The 20,412-nt window shown below is 37.9% G+C and overlaps 1 protein-coding gene across 1 annotated transcript in view; it reads right to left on the bottom strand.

Moving 5' to 3' along the window:
- Nucleotides 1-2,670: 2,670 nt before the first annotated feature.
- Nucleotides 2,671-20,412, bottom strand: part of LOC114661374 (transmembrane protein 94-like) — a 46,957-nt gene continuing 29,215 nt past the window's right edge. Inside the window, exon 29 of the mRNA XM_051934277.1 lies at nt 2,671-2,954. Within this exon, the coding sequence (XP_051790237.1) occupies nt 2,882-2,954 (73 nt within the window). The 3' untranslated portion in view covers nt 2,671-2,881. The remainder of the gene's footprint in view (nt 2,955-20,412) is intronic.

Below are 20,412 nucleotides of genomic sequence, written 5' to 3' on the forward strand. Positions count from 1 at the left end.
TATCCTGTTTAGGGTAATTCTCAACAAGCTGTTTTGATATTGCTATTCAGTTATTCCCTTGTCTGAGCTTTGATTTAGAACTTCCTGTCTTTCACTTTGTACTCATTTATAGACATCACGATCACGGAGTTTACACACCCAGCCACAGTTGAACACTGTTGATAATGTCTCTTCATCCAAGTTCCACCTTAGACATTGGCTGTTATAAATTCCTTTTGAGTTTCTGACAAACTGTATAAGGTTTTGATACTCGAGGAATTTGATTTTGATATTTAATTTGGTGTAGCATACACCTGAACAAAATGTAATATCTAATAACATCTTATCAAAGCACCATTTTGTTTTCTGTATGGGCACCCACAATTTAGGCATTTGTTTCAGTTATCTCCATAGTGATCCTTCCCAGAATTCCATGGGGTGTGCTCATTTTTTACCTCATTTTAGCAACAATATGAAGGTCGCCCCGGACATTTCCTGGGTACCCAAGCTTGACTGATAAGCCCTTGTTTCCTTGCATTAAAATAATATTTATTTTGTCTTCCCAGGTTTTCAAATCTTTTTTTAAAATGTAAATTTTTGATTGTGTATTAGTTTTGACAAAACTAAACTTTAGTTCCTGGTTTTGACCTTAGACCCGTTCTTTACGAATCTCCCGATGCCATTCATTTTTCTTTTACACTCTCTTGGGGGACAGGTCACTGGTGTTATTAAACACCTTCATATTGAACTATTTTCCTCGACAAGGTCTTGTCTAGCAGTCATGCTAGCCAGAATTATAGACAGAAAGCCTTGTACCCAAACTGGAAGACAAAGTGAAACACCTTAGTTAATGGGTAAATCTTATGCTTTCAACTCTAAAGGGATAATGTGTTGTGATATGGAATAAATAAGGAGTAGCTAGAGGACATTCATGTGGACATGAAGAGAGCAATATTAAATTTTGAATCCAGACCCCAACTGTATTTTTTTAACATTGTATTGAATTTATTAGAAGCAAGTAATATTCCATAGAAGCAAGTCAAACTTGACAAAACTAAGTTCAATTCAGCCCCCACCCTTGAGAAAGAGAGCAAGGTCAACAGCCAGAGTAAATTTTAAGAGAAGATAAAAAAGGGAAGAAAATCCTTTTCCCAAATTTAAATGCTTATTCTAAAATGTTATTGATTAGATCCTGCCAGGTTTTTAGAAAGTTTTGAACAGATCCTTTATGTGAGAATTTGATTTTTTTTTACAATTTCAGATAATATATATCATCAGCTACCCGTTGACTTAAGACTGACTGATTCTTCCAGCTGAGTAAGACAGCTCTACGTGCCAATAGTGTAGTAGAGGCAATTACAGTTTGTTTGTCCTTCTCTACTTTAAGCCCATCTGGGAGTCCACCAAACACAGCTGTTAGTGGATTTGGAGGGGTTGTGACACTAAGGCTGTCTGAAAGACATTGAAAGATTTTTGTCCAGTATAATGTTAATTTGGTGCAGGCCTAAAACATGTGGCCCAGTGAGGCTGGAGCTCAATTGCAGCGTTCACAGGTTGGATCTTGCCCGGCAAACCTTTTGGACAATTTTAAATGAGACAGATGTGCTCGATATATAATTTTAAGTTGAATAATGATATGCTTTGCGCATATGGAGCTCAAGTGAATTCTGTGCATTGCTGCCTTCCACTCCTTTTCTGAGATGTTGAGTGAGAGATCCTTCTCCCACTGTACTCTTGGATCTTTGAAAAGGAAGGAATGTAAAATGGTTTTATATATTACAGAAACACTATTTGAGTTCTCAAGACTGATCAATATTTCTTACGGAATAGAATTAGGTGGGAAGTGAAGAAAATTGGGCAGATTTTGTTTAGCAAAGTTTGTAATTTGGAGGTAGTGAAAGAATTGTACTGATGGAAAGTTAAATTTTGAGTGTAATTATTTGTAGGATGCAAAGACATTATCTATGTACAAATCTCTAAGTGATTCAATCCCGTATGTTTTCCAAACATTAAAAACTATATACGTTTCAAAGGGTGGAAAAAGGTGGTTATCATGCACAGGTGCCACAGATGAAAGCTTCTCTGTCTTGAAGTACTTCCTACATTGATTTCATATTCTGAGTGAGTGAAGCACAATTGGGTTGTTAGTATATTGACGATAACTCATATTTATTGGGGTACAAAATAAGGAATATAAAGAAGTACTGCAGGATTTCATTTCTGTTGTGGACTAGGCCTGTGTATGTTCATCTATTTGTGTCAATGTCCAGGCTTTTCTAGCTTTTATATTTGCCGCCCAGTAATACAATTAAAAGATAGGTAGAGCCATGCCACCTTCTGCCTCAGGTTTTTGTAGGGTTGCCCTTTGGATGGGTAGATATTTTGAATTCTAAATAAATGAGGTTATGATTATCTCTGACTTCTTAAAAAATGATTTCTTAATGTGTATGGGAATGCTTTGGAATAGAAAAAGAAGCTTGGGAAGGATATTCATCTTGACAATGTTAATTTTTCCAGCTAAAGTGAGATGAAGGGTAGACCATCTATGCAAATCTTGCTTAAGTTTTTCCATGCAGACAGCGACATTCTGTTTATAAAGAGTTTTATGTTTACTTGTGATGTTTACCCCTAGGTATTTACACTGATCTACGATGATAAAAGGGAAGGTATCCAAACCTTTATTGTATTTAATTCATTAATAAATTATTACATACAAATTAAAATGCTTTTTTCTTGTATTACAGTTTTTTATTTTTCTACTTTAAATACAATTCTTATCTATTTGGTAAAAAAAACCTTATGATTATGTGCTGTAACACACTTTATAATGATATAGAATACACTGGTAAAGAGCAGAAGAACAGCTGGAGCCAAACAGAAAGACTTCCATCTTCATATCATATTAAAAAGGAGAGTTCATTCCCAACTTGGTGTCAAACTGCAGCTTCTGCCTCTTCTGGTATCGCACCCTCATTCTGGGGAAAGAAGAGATTAGGCAATATGAGAAACCAGAACTGTAGATGTGGACTGGATTGTTTTTATCTAGATCTTAACTCCATATGTTAAGTTACAGCAGCACTGATGTAGGGTCTTAGTCAAGATCATGGAGGTGCAGTGTTTAGTGGTGTTGCTTCAAAGTCCTTGGGACAATGATTCAACTCCCAGTCATCTCACAGAGAGGGCTGTGTACACTGGCAGGATTATCTGTAGAAGGTTGCAGGCCTCCCCTGTCATTGCCATATGCACACACATAAAAAATAGGTTTATATGGTCATTACTGTCACTTACACAGATACAGTTCTTCCTTGCATGATGTTAACAACATGCAAACAATACATTACCACTCCCTAGTGCCACAATTAGCAAATATAACTAATGTACCTTGAATCTTTTTTCTGTATTACATGAGAACATGAGAATTAACTTATTTTTTCATTAATAATTTTAAAAAACTGCAGTTACTGTATGGGTGTGAAATACCTAAATTCACTTCTTTTCCACAAGTAAAATTATATATATATATCTCTATTATAAAAAAAATCTTTGGGAGGGAGACTAGGGAGATGAGACGTGATCTTCTCGGAAGACAATATGAAGTCCCACGAGAGACACTTTAACTTGCTCCCAGCTCTTAAAATAATGACAAGCGACAAGCAAAACATGCAGCTCGCCAGCAGCAGAAAGCCAGCAGATGATCCAACCGCTTCTCCTTGCGTGCGTTCAGCCACCCTAACCCCCTCCCTTCACAATGCGAGTGGCAGAGACGCGAAGTGGCAAAAGGACAGCTGTTGTACAGGCTTTGAAATGATCGACGGGTAGTGCGACAGCAGCAGCAGAAAGACAGCAGATGATCCAACGGCATCTCCTTAGCATGCGTTCAGCTGCCCCTCCTTCACAATGCGAGCAGCATTATACGTCCTGCGAGAAAAAGATGCAACCACGCCCAGGGACAGAAATAAAGCACAAGTATTGTTTTTACAAAAGTTTTAAAGTAAAAGTGAAAATAATGCATATGTAACAATTCCCATGAAAATAACATTCTCTTTAAATTGTATATCCAGTAAACCAAACCCATAAATATTGTATATCCAGTAAACCAAAATATATACTAGGGGGTTTTGCCCCCGTTTGCTTCGTTTGCCAACCACTCCCCCCCCCCCCCCCCACCAAAGCAATGCGCCAATGTGAAGAGGGGGGATGAACGCACCCCAAGGAGACACAGCTGCTTCTCCAAACCCCTCTTAAATGGTGTTACAACGGGAAACAAATACAGTTTTTTTTTACCTTCTTTTTGCTCGATCAGGTGCTGGCTTGCTGCTGCTGCCGTACCACGTGATCTGCACTTCGCTCACTTCCCAGCACTTGCTGCACTTGCCAGCGCTATGCGCCATTGTGAAGAGGGGGGCTGAATGCACCCCAAGGAGATGCGGTTGCTCCTTTGAAACCCCTCTTAAACAGTGATACAATGGGAAATAAATAACAGTTGTTTTTTTACCTCCTCTTTGCTCAATCAGCTGCTGGCTTGTTGATGCTGCCGTGCTGCGTGATCTGTATTTCCCTCATCACTTTGAACATTTAAAAGCCTGTACAGCAGCTGTCCTTTTGCCTTACTGCCTTGTCTCTCTCTTCTCCCTCAGACATCCTCAAACACTATTCGATCTCTTTTCGCTGTTCCGTTATTTCACAGAGTAATATTTTTTATTTGTTTGTACTAATACGATCTTTACTCTCATTTTTTGAGACCTTTGAATTTTCCTACTTCCATTATCTCTAACCTGCTCTGCATGTGTATCATGGGACTTGCTTCCAAAGGTTTTAAGTATGACGTGACTTGACCGTCTCACGGGACGTTAAAGTATCTCTCTGTCTCTCTTCCAAAGATCACATCTCGTCCCCGGGAAAAAGTCTCATCTCATCCCAAGTTTTTTTTTTTAATAATATATATATATATATATATATATATATATATATATATATATATATATATATATATACTGTATATATACTGTATATATATATATATATATTTATATATACTGTATATATGTAATGTTTATATTATAATACTAGGAGACTGTGCCTCCTGCTCGCTTTGCTCGCCCACTCCATGCCAACGTCTCTGCCACTCATGTTGTGAAGGGGGGAATGAACGCATGCTAAGGAGATGCGGTCAGATCAGCTGTTGTCTTTCTGCTGCTGGCGAGCTGCCTGTTCTGCTTGTCACGCTGCGTGTCGACCTTTTAAAAGCCTGTGCAGCAGCTGTCCTTTTGTCTCACTGCCTTGTCTCACAGGACATTAAAGTGTCTCTGAGAAAATCACGTATCATCTCCTTCCAAGCCTTCCAAGATTTTTTTTTTAATAACAGAGATGTACTGTATACAGTATGTAATTTTTTTTATAATAACATGTATATATTATAATTATGTATCTTCATTTAGTTTATATATATATATATATATATATATATATATATATATATGAGATAAATTAAATAAAAAAGGCGCTTAAAGGTATCAATTTGTTTTCAGATAGTCTTACCCTTCTGCAATAGAAATTATAGGAAATTATAATTATAAATATAAACACATTTCAAGATGAAATGCTATCAGCACATCATAACTAAAATGTCTATCTTTTATACATAATATAAGGCTTATTTGCAAAAATAGCAGCAGATTATGTTATTTTCAAATTTTATGTTGTCTTCAAAATTTTATTTTCCTAACTTTTTCCAGTCACTTGAGGCATAGTTGCTCCTAAAAATGTAAAAAAAAGAAGCCTATTAATTGTTAAAAACTTGTAGAAAAAGAAGTGTCCCAACGTAATTTAACCATTTTGGGAGGCGTTTAAACATCAAGTTTGTCCTGTCCAGTGCAAGTTGTGATGTTAACTTTGCCAGTGAATTTGACAAGCCCTGGGCAAGGCAAAGTCAAGGGAAGTTAAAATGTGTATTTTTATCTTTTGAGTTATTGATCAGGTTTAATGATACATATTTGTGAATGTATGAATAAGTAGCTGCAGTTAAGACCCTAACTTCACTATAGTCTGGGTAACAAAACATGCAACCAGGTGACAGCAAAGGAGAGAACAGCAGAAGTGCCAGTTAACAGGGACTATCCTGAGAACTTTATTTGGATTTGTGTTAAACTAAACCCACTTATCCATGTTTTTAATATCACACTTTGTCCCAGCAGCATGAGATGCAAGACAGGCATGTAAACTTTAACAAGGTTCAACTCAAGGCTAGTGATTTTAATGGTGCTCTGGCTGTGCAAATACAGGGAGGTGACATACAGGGGACAAGCTGACTTGGCCGATAAAGTGCAGGAGATGGATGCTTAAATTTTCTTTTACCCAGTTTTTATTGGAAGAAAAAATCTGCAGCATATCCTGTGAGATATTGTTAAAGACAGAATCTGAGAAACTAATTTAAATAATGTTTGAAATGGCAAAAAAGGTGCAGTGGCAGTACAACCCCTCAAGTTTGCACCAAGGGGAGGCCTGATGACTAGTTTTCCTGAAGGTTTCATGCCCTATCCCAAAGCTGCATGTCCGGGTGTGATATAGCGTAGTGTGAATGTGAGTGTGTGCATGGGTTACCTTGTGCTGACCTGGCTTCACATGCAGAGTTGGCTCTTGTTTTGTGCATGATGTGGCTGGGATAGCCTCCAGCTCACATTGACACTGTAATGGAAAAGGGAGCTAAGAAAACAGATGGATGAAGTATTTCCAGATGTGCTGGCTTTATTTTGGAATATAGCTGGAATATTTTCTTTCAATTTGAAATGCAAGTTACTTTAAAAATTATTAAATATTCCTCTCTCTCTCACTGTATGTATATATGCAGATATAAACAGTGTTACAAAACTTCTCAAAACCTATAATGATCTTTGATTGTTATAAAATTTTACATGTATATGCAAAGCACCACATGTTGTAACCTACTCATTTCAATCTGTCAACTGTTTTGCAATAATCTAAACAGAAGAATGTCTTATTATCATTTATTACCTGTTATTATGGGATAGCCTTTCAAACATGAAGGATGTGCCACTCTAAATTGGCCAGAATAACTAAAGACATTTGCCTGTGCTATGCAGTTTTAGCTTTTAATTTTTACTCCATACACAGTAACTATAGTGCCCTCCATAATGTTTGGGACAAGGACACATTTTCCGCTGATTTACCCCTCTACTCCACAGTTTAAAATTACAAAGTCAAACAATTCAGATGTGATTAATGTGCCCATGTAGAAACATGGTCCCCCATTTCAGAACACCACAAAGTTTGGGACAATGTGGCGTCACTGGTGTTTGTGATTTCTCAGGTGTGTTTCATTGCTTCATTAGTGCAGGCAAAGATACCTAGGCTTGCTTCTACTTACAGACTACACTTGGAGTCTGTAGTGGCCATTGTTCAATGTGAGGACAAGAGCTGTACCAATGAAAGGCTGAACAACAAGAATAAAACCATTAGAGACAACTGTAACACTTCAGGATTATCTAAATCAGCTGTTTGGAATACTGTATCATTAAGAAGAAAGAATGCACTGGTGAGCTCAGTAATCTGAAAGTGACTGGTTGGCCTAGGAAGACCTCCACTGCTGATGAAAGAAGAATCCTCACTAAGATAAAGGAGCGCTTCTCCAACAGATCAGAAACAGTCTTCAGAAAGCAGATGTGAATGTGTCAAACACTACGATCTGCCAAAGACCTCATTTGCAGAACTATAGTGGCCGCAGAAAAAATCAAGAAGGTTGCAAATTTGTGTGTATTGTATGCAAACTTCCTTTGGAGCAGTGTCTAAGCGACCAAAAGTAGTTACTTCTACATTTACCCTGTTATGATGATGTACTGAACAACTCTGCACACATGTCATCTCCCCAAATAACACAGAAAAATCTGCTGATAATTAGTTTACAGATAAATTTTGTGAAAAAAATGGACGTGTGTTCCATTGTGTATTCCATTGTTTTTGTCTATTGAAATCATACTTAATTCCTCATCTCCTTGCTCAAGAGGGTGTGGAATGGGCTGGAGCCTGTCTAGGCAATATCGCATATAAAGCAGGAAACAACTTATTAATTCCTCAAAAACATGTTTCTAAAGTTTAATTTCTTTCTACATAAACAATATATGCCCCAAAATGGAGTTGCTGTGTTTCACAGTGGATTGCATGGCTTTCACTTTCTACTGCATGTGTTTCAGCATATGGTGTATGTGTTTGAAGGTTTCAGAATGAAGTGTATATGTTTCACTATAGAGGGCATGCATTTTCTGTATATAATATACACGTTTCAGTGTACATTGTGAACGTTTCACAATATAGTGAATGCATTTCAAAAATATATGTACCGTATGTCACTAAAGAGTGTATATATACACTATATTGCCAAAATTATTGGCACACCCCTCCAAATCATTGAATTCAGGTGTTCCAATCACTTCCATGGCCACAGGTGTATAAAATCAAGCACCTAGGCATGCAGACGGCTTCTACAAACATTTGTGAAAGAATGGGTCACTCTCAGGAGCTCAGTGAATTCAAGTGTGGTATCGTGATAGGAATCCATTTGTGAAATTTCCTTACTACTAAATATTCCACGGTCAACTGTTAGTGGTATTATAACAAATTGGAAACAACTGGGAACAACAGCAACTCAGCCACAAAGTGGTAGGCCACGTAAAATAATAGAGCTGGGTCAGCGCATGCTGAGGTGCACAGTGTGCAGAAGTTGCCAACTTTCTGCAGAGTCAATAGCTACCGACCTCCAAAAGTTCAAGAACAGTGCGTAGTGAGCTTCATGGAATGGGTTTCCATGGCCGAGCAAGTGCAATGCACACCACCACTGGATTTTCTGAACAGTCGAGACGTGTCCTCTGGAGTGACGAATCATGCTTCTCTGTCTGGCAATCCAATGGATGAGTCTGGGTTTGGTGATTACCAGGGGAATGGTACTTGCCTGACTGCATTGTGCCAAGTGTAAAGTTTGGTGGAGGGGGGATTATGGTATGGGGTTGTTTTTCAGGGGTTGGGCTTGGTCCATTAGTTCCAGTGAAAATAACTCTTAATGCTTCAGCATATGAAGCCATTTTGGACAATTTCATGCTGCCAACTTTGTGGGAGCAGTTTGGGGATGGCCCCTTCCTGTTCCAACATGACTGCGCACCAGTGCACAAATCAAGGTCTATAAAGAAATGGATGAGCGAATTTGGCGTGGAGGATCCTCACAAATGCTTTCCTGGAAAAATGGTCAACAATTCCCATAAATACACTCCTAAACCTTATGGAAAACCTTCCCAGAATAATTGAAACTGTTATAGCTGCAAAGGGTGGGCCAACTCCATATTAAAGCCTATGTATTAAGAATGGGATGTCATTAAAGTTTATGTGTGTGTAAAGGCAGGCATCCCAATATACTTTTGGCAATATATCTCAACATATGGTGTATGCATTTACGTAAATAGTATAAGCGCTTCAGTATATAGTGTATGCATTTCACTACAGAGTGTATGTGCTGTTAAGAATGGTTCATGAACATGCAGAAAGTACAGCAAAGACAGTAAAACATGCTCTCCAGAAGACCCTATAATCAGGTGTGGATCCTAGTTTAACTCCCTTGTCACTGAGAAACACACTAGTGACAGATTTAGATGTTTCTTCAGGACAAATGTTAATGTAATATGTTCCCATATTACATTATGGGAGCACATTGCCTAGCAGCAGTACAGTGTTAACAGCCTTCCATGCCACAAAATGTTCACAACAAAATCTAATATCAACAGTACCAGCAAGACCAACTCGGTCTGGAGTTCACTTGCTAACAAGGCAAGGATAGAAACCTGCTGTTGTGTTGGTCCAATGTGCAGGACCAGGCACTTATGAAGCGCAATCACCAGAAGTGCTGGTCTCCAAAAGAAAGAAGTTTTGCCTTTCATCCAAACCTGCACAGGAATACAGATACTAAGGAGGATGAACTCACAGAGATCACACAAAATAAAACCAACGACCTCCAAGGATCACCCAGAACAAATCTCTCAACAGAAAGCAGATAACACCACCATATACAGCACCAGAAATATTAGAGCTGTCATACTTCCTGTAAAGGATAAGGATTTTGTCATGACCCAACGCTTGAGCTCCACTGGAAGAACAAGTTCTGGAACTTCTGGCCCCAGAATCAGCTTGACGTTGTCTGCTTGTGGACATCTATTATCTATTTTACACAAACAAGTTACATTGTTTTGTTGTCACCTGTTAATCAGGAAAACATAGCTAAGGTCAATGCACTGTGTAGTCAGTTGTAAGCAAATCAAGACGTAGGGACACTTTGCATATTCCAGTGTCACTTTAAAATATGTCAGATGCAATGTTGGAGAACCTCGGGGTTTTATTAGAATATGTGCCGAATGCCGATTGGGTCTTAAAGTGATCGTATATGCCCGGGTCTAGCAGCAGCAGTTGTGTGGAAAGTATTGTTTGACAAACTAAATGCGAGCACCTGTGCAAAGATTTCCTGCTAGAGTACAAAGGCGTTCACAAATGAAAAAATGAACACAGTATGTGGAGATGTCGGCCATACGTGGAGTCTGCGTAGCGAGTGGAAACGGAGCAAAAGAAAGCGCTTACTTGTTTAGACACAGCGGCGTAGGGCGCCTTCATCAGACTTCCACAAAACTAGCCACAAAAGTATGCATTTAATTTCTGTAAGTAGAAAACATGTGCATTAAACAAAACAATAAAAAAAACGGTGTGTCACATCACCTGACGTTACGGGCAGCAGACGAGTGAATGCGACAAAACTTAGTAGCAACGAAGAGAGCTCCATCATGATAAAAAAAAGAAATATCTAAATATTGATCAAAGCAAGCAATTGCCAAACTAAAGATAACATTTGTGGTTAAATCAACAGTAGAAGAGAGAACTGGCGAAATACTGCCAGTGTAGTCAACGGAGCAGATTATTGGATGTCCAGGGTTCGAGTATCGCGGCCCCTTGGCCTTCCTGCCCACCTCTTCCCATTGATGACGGCCACGAGCTTATTAATAAAGGTATGCAGTATTTGTTCAGAAATAAGTAAATAATAGGGTCTCGGTCTGAAAACGTTTAATTATTATGTCATTGTCACCCGAATTGTAACAGATTTTCCATACACAACGTGTTTAGTTGAAGTTGTTCTCAGAAGATCGTTCTTTTGAACAGCTTTTGGTTTCACTGCAGTTTTTAATGACGATTAGTTGTGATTCGGTGTGAATTTGTTTTGTTTATTTTGTGGAATTATTTTAATTTTTGTTGCTTCAGATTGTTCGTTGATACCACCTGCGCAGCTTGTAACGAACCACCGAAGCCTAACGACTGACGTCCGATTACAGCGCGACGAGTACAACTTTGTGTTTAAGTTTGGAAACCAACCATAGTCCAGTTTGTCCAGTTTTTTTGTGAAATCATATACAGTACATATATCATTTGCATCTATTCAAATTTTTCACTTATATGTGAGGCAGATCCGATGTTTTAGAGAAGCGTATTAGTAAAGAAACGACATGGAATCCTTTTTTTCAGAATGGATTTACACTGCTCTCGTAACAACCGTTCAGTATCTAAACCTTCTCCGTCGCGCTCTCATCAGTCCTGTCTTTTGTCTTTTGAGCCAGTTCTTTACAGATCCGTCAATGATAAATGCTCCCGAACCAGTTTTCGTTGATTAACTAGTTCTCTTCTTAGCCATGTGCTTACGGATTTTCAGACAACTTGCATTCAGGTTCATGGCTAGTGAGGTACTGACTCCTTCAGTGTCAGATTTACAAATATATGAACCCAAAAGAGTAGCTTATTCACTATTCAGTTGACAGCATGCACATTGACTACTGGTTATGCTTCATATCTCATCAGCATTCTTTACACACAGATAGGTAAGGTACATATTTGGCTAAGAAAGAATGTTACATTTATAGCGGCGCGAGAGAGCGCATTTGCTCTGCACCCTCCATGTGTTCTAAATTTGCAGTTGCAATTTCACAATTCAAACTCATTCAATACAAATGAAAGTATAGACTGGTGTACAAAATTTTGACCTTAATTGAAATATTTAGTTATTTTTAAAAGTGCATTAATCAATTTTAATACAGACCGGATAACAAGAAAAACTAAAGAATATTTTATTTAAGGTCAAATTTTAGTTTTTAAATATTGGATTTTTTTTCTTAGTCTGATCCCATTTTTTATAAAACTGAAAACAGTTTATGGTCTTACCTTTATTTATAAATGAAGTCCATGCGCCTATCCTGCTCCACATAAATCTCCCTCACTTTCTTGTAAAAGTCCTCCTTATTTTCCTTTAGTTTTAAAAAGTCTTAATTTTCCATTTTGGCAGTCAGTATGAACAAAAAATAAAAATAAACGGACCGCTGCAGTGCACTTGACTTGCTGATATCGCTAACTTATTGGTGTCGAGAGTCTCTGTGTGGAACAGCAGCAACAAGCACCTGCTGTGATCACATGCGCCCCCTTCAGTGCGTCACGGTGCTGTTTGCCTCAACTTGTGCCATTTCACTGCGGTTTTATGTCCGATCAGCAAGACTAAATATGTCACACACATTCATTAAATTATTAGCCCGACTGTGGAAAGTCAAGGTGTATAATAAACGCGCGTGCAAATATTATATTGGCGACATACAGCGAGACAGCAACAGGCAGTCGCCAATTGCAGGCATCAACACAGTGTGTGAGGTAGAGCGCAGTTCCAGGTTAGGCTCTGCATGTCGCTGCCGCACCTCGATTTTTCTCCCCTGTATTTGATCAGGAAATGCGCAAATTCAGCGATTTTGACTATAAAAATGATCAAAATTATTGGAATCATAAGAAAACAAATTCATAGTACAGACCAATGGACAAATTTATTTTATATTATCATTATTGTTTTTTTTTTTTACTTTTCATGATGACATGCCTCCCTTGACCTCCTGCATTGCAACAATATGAAGTAGAGCAACAACCGGCATCTGTCTAAGAAAACTGTTTCATTAATTCTGTGCATGCTCATACGGGTTACAGAGGCACATTGAGGAATGACAAGGGGAGTGATGCAGGGAACCACCCATGCCAAAATAATCAACCAACTCCAGACTGGAAGGTCAAAATCCTTTCAAATTTCATCTACCGTTACCTACTGATAACGTTTTAAGTGATTCTGACCTTCCAGTCTAGAGCTGGTAGTTGGGGTTGGCGATTGTTTTGGAGGAGTGATGCCAACTTTGTCAAAATTACCCCCTACCTATCGGGTAGTCTAGAGTCGTCTGTAACCATACGATCTCCATAGGCTTTCCTAATATACTACTCAAAATATTATAGGGACACTTAAAACACACCTCACACAACCACGCATCACATCAGATTTCGATGATTGAAATATTCAAGTGGAAAATCTGAGTAATAATATGTAATTGGTTGAGAACAAAATGATGTAACAACGTTCAATAGAAACCAAAATCATCAACCAATTGAGAACTAGATTCAGAATCACATCGAAAATCAAAGTCAAAAATTGAAATCGCAGGCTGATCCAGACGCACCAACGGAGGAGCTGCCAAAATCGAATGCCAATCGAGCTGCAGGGTGATGGGCTGTGAACACGGGTCCCACTAGAGGACGCCGGAACCTCATGTCACCCTCCTGGAGTCCGTTCCTGACTGTTTGGTCAGAAATATGCACACCACAGCCAGAGGGGGGGTCATTTTGTAGGGCTCTGGCAGTGCTCCTCCTGTTCCTCCTGGCACAAACGAGAAGATACAGGGCTTGCTGCTGGGTTTATGCCCTTCTACAGCCATAGCTCTTCTCGTGTAACGGTCTGTCTCCTGGTATCTCCTCCATGCTCTTGAGACTGTGCTGGGAGATACAACAAACCATGCGATGGCATGTATGGATGTGCCATGGATGAACGTACCTGTGCAACCTGAATCGGCATACACGTACTGGCCTCATGCCACCAATAGCAACAAGGACATTAGTAAAACGCAAAAGAAGCAGAAGGGATAAGAAGAGATTAATTGTCTGTGGCCATCACATGCAAAACCATTCCCTTTTTTTGCTGGGGGGGAGGGTGTCTTGCTGTTGCCTCTCCAGTGCACCTGTTGTCACTTTCATTTACACCAAAACAGGTGAAGCTGATTCACAGCAAGGTTATTATAGTTAACGAAAACTAAAATCAAAACTGAAACTATTATTAAAAAAACATTTTTGTAAACTGAAATAAAATAATTAACAAAACCTAAATGAAAAACTAAAATTAAATGAAACTATTAAAGTTGCTGGAAAGACTAACTGAAATAAAATAATAATTTACTAAAATATTTTTAGTTTTCGTTTTTGAATGAATATTCTTGCCGTTAGTCTTTAACCCTTGTAAGTTTCAACTCTTAAACAGAAAGTCATCCACCACGAGCCGCCCGCATAAATTCATCCAGTGAACGACGGCTGGTGAAGGAGGGCGGCTGTTCACACAGCATTTGCGGTGACAGAGCAAGCTGAGTGCGGGTGCGTTAAGCGTGTGAAATAGAAAGCGATTTGCTTGCCGCCTTTCTTTGTGCTTGTTGTATATCAAGATGTAATTCAAACGGTTGAAATCAGAATGTGCTGGTCAAAAAAACGTTTACCATATGGACAGAAAAATCACGAGTGAGTAACGTTTAAGTTTATTTCCCAGGTGTCTGCTTTTTGCAAACAACAATTCACCTGCCACTTCGCACAGGAGAAATCGTGTTTACTTTCTCATATACGAAGTATAAAGAAAGTATAGTAATCATGAAAAAATTCGACCTCGATATTTTGATGAGTCTTGACATTATAGACTAACCAGCGTCCAACAATACTGTTTTTTGGAATTGTGTGTGTGTGTGTGCGCGCGCGCGCGCGTGTGTATGTGTAAACACTATAAAACTCAAAAACGCACTCAAAAGCGCAACTAGATAGATGGATGAAATTCGGCGGTTGTTACACCCGGAAGTGGTGCTTTACCTGAACACATACTCGATTTTTTTGTATTTATACATCTGCAGAGTCCGATTTATTCAACTTTACTTTTATAATAATTGTTCAATATATTATTAATTGGATTTGTTGTTGATGGTTCCTTAATGTATATAATATAAAATTATAATCATTGTCTTGCGGTTTACTCCTCAAATATCCATCCCCATATCTGTGGAGAGCACTCCCGGTTTTTGAAAATAAAACGGCACTGATCGAGAGACTGACTAGGTCATCATATAAGATCAGCATATTGTTGCTGGCCAATCACTTTTGCTTTAAAAACTTTGTTTAACAACGAAGCGATACAAACAAAGGTAGAGAGTCTGACAAGTGATGAAAAACTAAACATACTAATGGGTTTTTGTATTTGTTCCATATTTATTAATTTATCTTTCTTAGTTTCTATTCACAACTCAAAATACCTGCTATTGTGAAAGTAATCCATTAGTAGAATTATATTTTAAAATATTTGTCTCCCTTTTTTCAATGTTTTTCTCTCTCTCTCAAAATAGATAGTTGAAATAATCAACAATTCTTTTTGTTCTTAACATCAGCCTTATCATACATATTGCACACCAGGGATTTTTCCTGCCTTGCATACAAGCCTGCTGGGGTAGACTCCAGATTTCCTGCAATCCTACTCTGGATAAACAGGTTTAGATAATGTATATGTTGTTCTTAATTTCAGACTCTGTCTCTATTGTTTTATGCCTGTCCGTACTCCTATTACCTGCTCTTGCTCCGCTCATTATGGGTTTACTGTCCTCAGGGCCGGATTTATATGAAAAGAGGCCCTAGGCTATTCCACTTATGAGGCCCTTTCACCTTCCATTTTTAAGTTTGTAAATTACATGAGAGATAATAAAATACGTAATACGCGTTGATCTTAACCAATACATTTTTATGTTTGTTTATTAGTCATATGCGTAGAATTTCTCCTTATTTTCGGTTCAGTGTTTTAGTGTTCACTGTTTTTAGAATAGTGTAATTTTAATTTTGCTAACAATTTGAATGTAGGCCCCTCTTGATCTTGAGGCCCTAGGCTGAAGCCTAGTTAGCCTATAGGAAAATCCGGCCCTGACTGTCCTTTGTTTCCCTCAATACAGGTAGGTGGGGTCTGCACACTCATTCAAGTCTAAGAGCCCTGTTCTTCCTAAGCCCCTGTGATTTTCATGAGAAAATATTTTAAAAATTATAAAATTGTGTAAAATTATTCATATTCGGTGTCTAGTTTTGATTATGCTTGTTTTTATTAGACAAAAACAAAACCAGATAGTAAACCATGTAGTGTAGTAAGCTTCCACTAACATTAAACTCCTATCCAAATCTGTTAACAGTTCAGTCTGATTGTGACACAAAACTAACTCTGTAGGCGCTCCATGCATAATTACTAAAACTAAAACTGAAACTAATATATATAAAAATAAAATAGAAATGTCTTTGTGAAATAAAAACTAAACTAAAACTAAAAATACACGATGAAGGAAAACTAAAACTAAACTGAATTTCCAAGTAAGGTCAGAAAAAATATAGAAATAAAAACTAATATAAAAAGGCAAAACTATAATAACCTTGATTCACAGTCACTTAAGCTTCCTATCTTGACAGACTGATATCCCTGAAACTTCATTGACTTGGTGTTAGACTATGATGATTATTTGAGCAGTGACGGAATCAATTCATAGCACTGCTTATTTACCTTAAGAAAGATAACTGGCTTGGGTTACGCGCCTGCTCGTGTTTGATTTGGTAGGGGGAATGAATTTAGTACAACATTATGCATTTATGTATATCTGTTAGGGGCAATCATGCATCTCCCAAATGAAAACCCAATACACCCACCAGCCCTGGAGCAGATATACCTAATGAAGTGGCCTCTCTAAGATTGATCCATCTGTCTCTTTTCAGTACTATCTATTCTGTAATTCATTTTCAAAGAGATTTGACCAGCAGCAAAAGAAGTCAGTCCAAGAAAGCACATCAGTTCTCATACAATCATTCTGTCTGTGGCAATTCTGAGTTTTAAATCGCAGCCTGAAATTGCGTCTGGGTGTCAGCTGGGTAAAAAAAAATCGATTGGCCAAATCGTTGAGATCGATCTTATACGTAAAATGGTATTGATCCGTCAAATCCTGCCATAGGTCTATATTTATCTCTTTTTTCAGAAGACAGACTTGTCTCATTTTCTCCATTTGTCACAGACCCTCCCTCCTGCAGGTGTCTTTCTATTTTGATTTACGCCAGCTGTGCTTCAGTCCTCTCGGTTTCACCGTCAACAGCTCCCAGAAAGCGCTTACGTCAAGCCTGAGAAAAGAGGTTTGGATCGGAAAAAAACACTACTGAGATCAAAAAGAAATCAAGATAAAGCCATCTAAGGTATGAAATTCTATTAAATGCAATATAAATTATCGAGACGTCACTCGGAGACACAGCAGTCGGTGGCGAAATTGATTTATTCAAAGGAAATGGAGCATGAGAAGGCAAGCAAGCTTCTAAATAGTTAAATGCGTGCTCAAAAATAACACAATCGCTCTGAATTTCCATTTGTAAAGATATACGCCCTTACAACGTCATTAGCATAGAAGGCTGCAGAATGCTGTGGACGGGCTGGAAAAAAAGCGTCACAGTCGGTGCGACGTAGTACTGTAGTCTGTGGCTGCGCGATCTGCCTCCCCTGCCACATTGCCAGATTTCGCCCTCGTGCAGATGTTAAAAACGTCACTGTGTCAATCAAAGGGGCAGACGGAGTAACTTGTAACGGCTGGACCGCACATACATTCGTGTCTAAAACCATTTGTTTACTTTTTATCGAAGTGCAATATCATATAATGTTTTTCTGTATCTTTCAACTTGCATTTCTTATCAAGTACGCTATATATTGAAATTGACGGTAAATTTATTGTAAATCACTGGCAACTAATTACATTATTTTCACAGTATTTGACTATCATATTGTTGAATGCTACAACAGAAATACAATACTATCCAGTGACCTCACAAGGCTACAAAATTAATGTGATGTAGCGGTACGCAGCTGTTGAATGATAGCAATCAACCATTTCAACTTTACAGTAGTTTTCTAAATTTTTACATGCTATCTGTACTAATACTACTCAGTAGTCCAATAACTTACTCTGTATTTGCTGAAACTATTTTAGCTAAAGACACTGGGAAAATCTTTTCTGTAATCCAGCGTTTCTCAACCTTTAAGTATTTGCGACCCGAGTTTTCATAACAGTTTTAATCGCGCCCCCCTAACGTTTTTTTAATTAAATGATATATCATAGATGCATATTTTATTATACCTACTTAACTTTTATCGACATTTATCTAACTCTGTTTTTATAGTATCAGAATGTAGTTTAAGTTAATTTGTTTTGGTTTCAACAGATGTATTTTTCATATTTTAGATTCTTGTTTTCTTTTTTTCACATCTTCGCGCCCCCCTTTTTGTTACTTCGCGCCCTGCTAGGGGGGCCCGCACCACAGTTTGAGAACCACTGCTGTAATCTAAAAGTTAAATGATGATGATGATGATGATTATTATTATTATTATTACAGTTATCAATCCTGTATATCCATTGACACAATGTCAGTATTTGGTAGACGTGTTTCTTCTTGGCTGGTGGAAAAGAAAAGGTTGAGTGTCTGAAATTGGGTGTGCTACAGGTTCACCGGTTTATCGAAAATCACCCCACTATAAAACCTGTTTCCATAACCACAAAAAAATAATAATAAAATGCGTTTGTTAGCCATTTTTAAGTTTTTGTTTCTCATGCTGCTAAGGTGCGGGAGTCATCAGGTGTAATTTATAGTGTTGCTGCAAAGGGGGTGTTCATTATGCAAATATACCAACTTTATGTAAATTTAGTTTTCTGTGCCTTTGTGACTTTTATAGAAATGGAAGTATTATTCATTAAAATAGTCTTGCACATTGAAACAATACTAACAAGTAAAATACTGCTTAAACGTAAGGTTACCTGCATTTATCTATTTAAATGTTTTAAGTATCTATTACAGTTTTTTGACTATGAAAATATACAGTTAATGTAACGTATTTTTATTGAATTTCTTTTTACAGTGCATTCACCTATTTCCCTTCAGTTTTGAAGTTCCATCTTTTGACAGTCCATCTCCTGTCCACCCCACTATCTGATCACTTATTCTCTGTGCCTGTGGTTCTCTGTGTGAATAAAAATTTGTACAAAAAAAAAGAGGCTTCCATCTGGGTCGCTGAAACGGTATGAAAATGCACAAACTGAAAATATCCCACAATGCAACGTGGATCAGTCATAATACAATTTTACAGTAATTTGCAATCTTATGACAGAATATGGCTTAGCCTGCTGTGAAAATACAATACATTTTTCAATACAGTATTTCATTTTGAAATATAACCTGGCAATTGTTTACAGTGCAATGTTCAGTTTATTATATGTACACTTCAATTAATTTTTATTTCATAGACCTGTAATACAAGAAGTGTTTTTGGTTTGCATTTGTTCAAAAAAGTGATATTGGAATATTCTTTGAGCAGGGATGGATCTACTAGGAAACTAATAAAGATTACACAGTCCCCAAATGCCGGGGAACCCTGAAGCAACTTTAGTCCACATTGCTTAAATATTTGGGTGTTTAGTGTATGAGAAGACGTTTTTATTACCTCTACCTGTAGTGTTTTTAAAAAAGGTTTGGTGATCTGGCATGAAACAATCACATTGAAGATCATAACAGTGGTTACCCTGACCCCCATAAGTGGCTACATAACAGGGCCTCAAATGTAGGTTCTCCACTGTCTTTGAGTGCTGTTTGGCAACATACAGTGCCCTCCATAATGTCTGAGACAAAGACACATTTTTCCTTGATTTACCTCTCAACTCCACAATTTAAAATTACAAGTTAAACAATTGAGACATGAATAAAGTTCACATTGCATAATTTAATTTAAGGGTGTTTGCATACATGTTGGTCACATAACACTTTTCTCCATGGTCGTCCCCCCCAATCTCAGGACACCATAGTTTTTGGGACTTTGGCGGATATATTAAAGTAGTCGTATTTAGTACTGTGTCACATATCCCTTGTATGTCATCATATCTGATGACTCAGGTGCCGCTGAGAGTGGCCGCCTTTTCATCATGTGAATTTCCCCTTGGGATTTGTGAATTTCCCCTTGGGATTAATAAAGTATCTATCTATCTATCTATCTATCTATCTATCTATCTATCTATCTATCTATCTATCTATCTATCTATCTATCTATCTATCTATCTATCTATCTATCTATCTATCTATCTATCTATCTATCTATCTATCTATCTATCTATCTATCTATCTATCTTGCACACAATGCCTGCTTGAATTCTGTGATTCACAAACATCACCAAGTTGCTGAGGATCTTCTCT

The sequence above is a fragment of the Erpetoichthys calabaricus genome, chromosome 11 (genome assembly GCF_900747795.2).
Source record: "Erpetoichthys calabaricus chromosome 11, fErpCal1.3, whole genome shotgun sequence".
Classification (NCBI taxonomy): Eukaryota; Metazoa; Chordata; class Cladistia; order Polypteriformes; family Polypteridae; genus Erpetoichthys; species Erpetoichthys calabaricus.